Here is a 6,789-nt window from a genome sequence, read left to right on the forward strand (position 1 = left end):
TGCCTCTCTGCCTGCTTGTGATCTCTCTGTCAAATAAATAAATAAAATCTTTAAAAAAAAAAAATCAGTTGTGTTTCCGTACACTAGTAATAAATTAACAGAAAGAGAAATTAAGAATATAATTCCACTTGCAATTACATCAAAAAGAATAAAATACCTAGGAATAAACTTAACCAAGGAGGTGAGAGACCAGCACACTGAAAACTATAAGACAGCAATGAAAGAAACTAAAGACACAAATAAATGGAAAAATATTCTGTGTTCATGGATTGGAAAAATTACTAATGTTAAAATGTCCATACTACCCAAATCTACAAATTCAATGCAATCCCTACCAAAATCCCAATGGCATTTTTCACTGAAATAGGGAAAGATACCAAAAATTTATACAGAACCACAAAAGACCCCAAATAGAGCAATCCTGAGAAGGGTTTCTGTTTTTTGGTTTTTTTTAAAGTCCCTTTAAAATACCATCAGTGGCACCTGGGTGGCTCAATTGGTTGAGTGTCTGACTCTTGATTTTGGCTCCAGTCATGATCTCAGAATAATGAGATCAAGCCCTGTGTGGGGCTCCACGCACAGCATGGTATCTGCTTGAGAGTCTCTCTTTTTCCCTCTTCCCCTCCTGTGCGCTCACTCTCTCTTTCTCAAATCTTTAAAAAAATAAAAATTTTTAAAAAGCATCAAAAATATTAAAGAATAAACAGTATTGCATGGAGCACTAGGTGTTACACACAAACAATGAATCATGGAACACAACATCAAAAACTAATGATGTACTGTATGGGGACTAACATAACATAATAATAAAAAAAAAGAATAAACAGAATTTATTTAGAAATAAGACTTATATACCAAAACTATAAAACTGTTTAAGAGAAATTAAAGAAAACCAAAATAAATGGATAGATAAACCATGTTGATGAATTTACTTAGTATTGTTGAAATAATTCTCCCCAAATTTATCTTTAAAATTAACATAATCCTAATCATAACTCCAGTAGCTTTTTCTGTAGAAATTGACAGATGATCATAAAGTTTATGCTGAAAGGACTTGACTTTCCCACAAACCTCTTTATGATATTATATTTGTTTTATTCTATTTGTTTTGATCAAAAGATAACCTTTTTGGAGGATGGAGCAATGAAAAGGTCTAGCCACAGCAATGTATATTTAAGAAAATACAAATATTGCACTAGTACCTCACTAAGAAAGAAACCCTTAGAATCCACCAATTTCCCAGCCTGATAGAAATGGAGTAACAGTATTTCTGAGGAACACTACCCTGTGACAAGGGCCACAATATCACTTATCATCCAAATCAGCAAACTTTCAAAGCTGAAACAGGGTGTTATTAGCAATTATACTGGGACAACAGACGTAACTTGGACTATTGCATGTAAATCAGGTTATATGACCACGCACATATTATGTCATTAATGCAATTTAAAATAACACGTTCTTATGGTGTTACTGGCATATTTAACCACAAAAGGATGTAATATACCTTCTAGCTCAGAACCTTGATCCTTGATATCATTGAAGTCCATGTTTTAGAAGACTAAGTAACCTTTCTTCATCATGTGTGTTCCACCAAGAAGCCTGAAACCCAAGAGCTGATATCTGGCTCATTTTATAAATTCCAGTCTGTGGGAAAATAACACAGTTCCATCCCATACAGATGGCATCTTATTAGGCAGGACACTGTAGATCAATTTAGAAAAAACTGGACAATCTGGAAATCTCTGTCTTCATTTGAAACCACTACATTTTCTCTCTAATAAGAGCAGGAATGTGTATAGATCTATAAAAAGTAATTTATGTCATTTGTGAATATATTAGATGTGTATTTTATATGACAAAGGAAAAGAGGCTAATTATGTCCTATTGGTCCATAGCCATTGCCCCAGCTTAACACTTTTAAACCAGAAGGAGTGTGGCTGTGAGCTGAAATGGGAAGAAGAACCCTCACTTGGACATACCATCCTAGGAAGCTTTTTTCCAAAGAAAATTTCAGGAAAGCCATAGCAGTGTGGCTTTCTTCTATGAATAAGTGTTGGAGTCCAGCAAAACTTTAAGGGACCTAACAATGTGGGAGCAGAAAGAAGCCAGTTCTGAATTCATGATATCCTTCTATTGGGTCCATCTTACTAGTCCTTCTATTTTTATTCATGGTAAAAATACATCCTCTTATTAAATAAGGCACCCAAACCCTGTCTTCCTTTGAAAATGTTCTGTTGTGCTCTTTACCTGGAATGTCTGTCCCCCACTTTCCACTTGGAAAAGATTGCTTATCCTTCAGAACCAGGTAAAATGTTTATAATTCACACCTGGAAGGTGTTTTTCTGTGACTTTATTGTTTTTAGTATCATCCTATATTTTAATCACAATGTATACTTGTTTTTTTTAACACTAGTGTTTTTTTTTTAAGATTTTATTTATTTATTTGAAATAGAGAGAGAGATCACAAGTAGGCAGAGAGGCAGGCAGAGAGAGGGAGAAGCAGGCTCCCCGCTGAGCAGAGAGCCCGATGTGGGCCTCGATCCCAGAACCCTGAGATCATGACCTGAGCCGAAGGCAGAGGCTTTAACCCACTGAGCCACCCAGGCGCCCTGTATACTTGTTTTATTTCATTTTATCCCATTTCTGCCATTGCAGAACACTACTCAAAAGCAAGATGCAAAGCCTATTTGTCTTTACTTTTCCATCCCTGTATTTATCTTCCAAATCTCTAGTATGCACTACTTTCTTCCTCATTGCATTATCCTCTCTATCTCATTGTCCTCTCTTATTTCTTTTCTAGAGCTGGTCCAAGTCCTTCTATATGAAGATCAGTTTATCCCATTTAAACTTCTCCAAGTCCACTCATTATTCTGTTCAGCCCAATAATATCTAACACACTATGAATGAAAAACAAAGGATCCAGCTTAGAAAGTAGGGGAAAGGGATAAGCTGTGAATAGTCTTTAATAATTTTGTCCTCAAATTGTCAGTCTGTATTCCACATGACTGTGCACTCCTTGATCATGTTTTGGGTTTTGTCTCAATGTATTTAGTTTTTTTATATTACCAGTAGTTAGCATAATGCCTGACACAAAATTGCTATTCAGTAAATACTGGTTGCTTGAATAATTGAATGAAGGAATAAATGAAAGAATAGAAAGCTCATATTCTACAGGAAATTCATATAAATGCAAAAATACCTAATTAGTGACACTCTAAACCCATTATTACTATGTTCTTAGAGAATTATGCAAACAAGTTCCTTAGAAACTAATTTTTTGAGTCATTTAACAGTAACAATGGTTTTCACTCAAAGATGCCACTCCTCATCTATCTAAACCTATGATAAGCCAAATCTCCCCATCAGCTGGGGTGTTGGCACAATGACTCACATTGCCTGAGACACTTCTGCACAGAAGAGATGATGCTGAGTGAAATAAGTCAATCAGAGAGAGTCAATTATCATATGGTTTCACTTATTTGTGGAGCATAACAAATAGCATGGAGGACAAGGGGAGATGGAGAGGAGAAGGGAGTTGAGGGAAATTGGAAGGGGAGGTGAACCATGAGAGACTATGGACTCTGAAAAACGATCTGAGAATTTTGAAGGGGTGGGAGGTTGGGGGCACCAGGTGGTGGGTATTGTAGAGGGCACGGATTGCATGAAGCACTGGGTGTGGTGCAAAAATAATGAATACTGTTATGCTGAAAAAATAAAAAATTTTTAAAAAAAAAAGGAAGTGTGCCTGCCAGTTTGCAGCTAAAAGGAAATCAGCCCTAAAAAAATAGCTTCGTTTTACTACTCTTGTCTCTCTTTGGCATATACACAGGCTAAGTACCTAACATCCTAAAATGCTTACTCTTCCTTTCTATGATCAAAGACTACCCATTAGAAATTACTTTTGTTGAGTTCTACTTTATCTTCCTAAGAAAGATAAGAGACTAGAAAACCAATGCACATAGAAGACAAGAAGTTAAGCTAGTAAAACGACATTTCCTTTCACATAAGATTACAGAACTCATTATTCCAGAGTTAAACTAAATTCGGTTATCCATGAGAAGGTGGATGATTTCAATGAGAACCTTTTACCCATAAATTGCTGTCCCATCTCCTTAATCCAGTCATGAAGAAAAATGGTAGGCTCTACATTTCTCTCACATTTAAATATCAGGAACAGGAAAATGAGAATTTCAGGAATTAATGGTATCACTGACCCTTATATTTATTTTGGAACCTCGAGGTGAGAACTAGTCCTGCATTTAGAGTAAAGGAATTTCTTTAAAAAACATTCACATTCTCTCTGAGGAGCATTTCTGACACAGTACATTCTTCATAGCTTCCTTCACATCTTTGTTCCTCAAACTATAGATGAGGGGATTGAGCATAGGTGTCACAACTCCATAGAAGAGAGAGATGATTTTGTCTGTGACTTGTACTTTGTCTGCACCAGAAGAGTCTTTAGCCTTGGGTTTTGCATACATTAAGAGGATGGTTCCATAGAATATAATCACCACTGTTAAGTGGGCGGAGCAAGTGGAGAAGGCTTTGCGCTTCCCCTCTGCAGAAGGAATCTTCAGGATGGTGGAGAGAATGAAAACATAGGAAACAAAAATGGAAAGTACTGGGACCACAAGAAAAATTATATTAGCAATAGCCATACTAATAACATTTATGGAGATATCAGCACAGGCCAATTTTAAGACAGCCAAGATTTCACAAGTAAAATGATTAATGACATTATCCCCACAGAAAGGAAGTCGCATTGCAAGAGAGGTCTGCAACATAGAATTGACACCCCCTGCAATCCAGGACCCAGCAGCCATGGGCACATATGAAGTCCTGCTCATTATAATGGAGTATCTCAGAGGGTTACAGATGGCCACGTAGCGGTCAAATGCCATCATGCTTAGAAGGACACACTCTGTGGCTCCCATAGCAAAGGAGAGAAACATTTGCACTCCACATCCAGAGAAGGAAATGGTTTTCTTTGACGTTAAGAAGCTGTTGAGAAATAGGGGAATAGAAGAACTGGTATAGCAAATATCCAAGAATGATAAGTTACTGAGGAAAAAGTACATGGGGGTGTGCAGGTGGGTGTCACAGACACTTACAATGATGATGACTCCATTTCCCAGCAGGATCACTAGGTACATACATAGGACCAGCACAAAATAAATGGCCTCAAGTTCTGGATAGCCAGAAAGTCCCAAAAGGACAAATTCTGTCACAGAAGACTGATTGGTCTTTCCCATGTTAATATTTTCTTTCACTAAAATGAATTCTTTAGCAGCCAGAATACCTGTGGATCTGTTACAACAGTGTTTGCAAAAGTTATTTGTATCCTTAAGTGGCTTACCTTATGGGTAATATAGACTTATAAATAGATACACAGATAACATAAGAATATGGTAAGATCCTCGAAGCTCAGTTAAATTTTAGATCTCATGGAGACTTCAGCTCAAAAAAAAAAAAGTCCTTGTTAGAAAAGAGAATCAGAAAACATACAACTGGGTTAGAATTATGTATCTCATTTACATTATGAATTTGAAATTATTTTGAATGCAATGTCACCATAGCATTTTGACCAAACAATCCGGAACACAACTAATATGTTAGCATCAACAAAAATTACTGTTCTTCAGTTACTAAAATAAAATGGTGTATGTAAGTCCTGCTTTAATGGTTTCATCTCAGTTTCAGAATCTTGTGGCTAGAAAAACAAGCTGAAAAGATACATTTTTAGAAAAAGAAATTTGGGTTAATTTAAATCTGGGAGGAAATGTATACTGTAATATCCTAAGGATATTAATTATAGACATTACTAGTGGTTGTAAAAGAAAAAGGAAACATTTTTAGATAAAATTATTGTACTTTTCAGTACAAATTGGGGTGTCTATTGTCTTGCCTAATATATATATAATGAATTATAAGTAGATCTCAGAAAAACTCTAGTGTACATGTCTCAATCTACAAATCATAATAAAGATATAACCTAAGAAACTCGAGGGATTTACTCTTTTACTTGCAGGTATGAGAAAATACATACTATTTTTTCCCTGCACAGAAATCAGCTTCTGATCAAACAGTTGCTCTCCCAATTTTTTTCTCACTGCATATTCAGAACACCCATAATAAAGAGGGATTGGTCATTCAAAATATTCTTAAGCGTTACTAATACATTCTAATTATTTATATCCCCACTTGACTAGAAGTACAATGTTTTTAAATTAAAATGCCAGAAATGAAAATCCTACTTTTTTGTGAGATTGCTCGTCTCATAAATTCCATCTTAATAAGTTCAATAATAAAACTAAAATAACTATATGCTTCTCAGTTTTCATTAACACCAAGTAGCTGTCATTGCTACAGTAAAAAAACAAAACAAAACAAAATGAAACAAAAAACAAACAAAACAATTAATCAGTAGAAAAACTGGACTGACTTCCAGTAAAAATAAAAATTGGGGCTCTTTACAGTCACTTCCCTAGTAAAGGAGTCTTTAAAGGACCAGCCAAGAGGCACCTGGTGGCTCAGTCAGTTAAGCATCTGCCTTCAGCTCAGGTCATGATCCCAGGGTCCTGAGTCCTGCCTTGGGCTCCCTGCTCAGTGGGGAGCCTGCTTTTCCCTCTCCTTCTGCCTGCCACTCCCCCTGCTTGCGCTCACCACCCCCCTCTAACAAATAAAATCTTAAAAAAAAAAAAAAGACCAGCCAATGGAGAACCAAAGCAACTTAAAGTCTTTGCTGCTTTGAGGATCTTTCTAATCCCAAAAGTAATTTAAAGTTGG

General features: G+C 36.1%; 1 protein-coding gene across 1 annotated transcript; it reads right to left on the reverse strand.

The window, feature by feature from the left end:
* Positions 1–4,292: 4,292 nt before the first annotated feature.
* On the reverse strand, positions 4,293–5,264 carry LOC125083463 (olfactory receptor 13C7-like). The gene has a single exon (XM_047700071.1). The coding sequence runs from the start codon at positions 5,253–5,255 to the stop codon at positions 4,293–4,295; it is 963 nt and encodes a 320-aa protein (XP_047556027.1). The 5' UTR covers positions 5,256–5,264.
* Positions 5,265–6,789: the final 1,525 nt, after the last annotated feature.

This window comes from Lutra lutra, chromosome 13 (genome assembly GCF_902655055.1).
Source record: "Lutra lutra chromosome 13, mLutLut1.2, whole genome shotgun sequence".
In the NCBI taxonomy this organism is placed as follows: Eukaryota; Metazoa; Chordata; class Mammalia; order Carnivora; family Mustelidae; genus Lutra; species Lutra lutra.

What these genes read in the sequence shown, in the direction of transcription:
- LOC125083463 (XM_047700071.1), bottom strand. Translation starts at nt 5,255, where the DNA reads ATGGGAAAGACCAATCAGTCTTCTGTGACAGAATTTGTCCTTTTGGGA.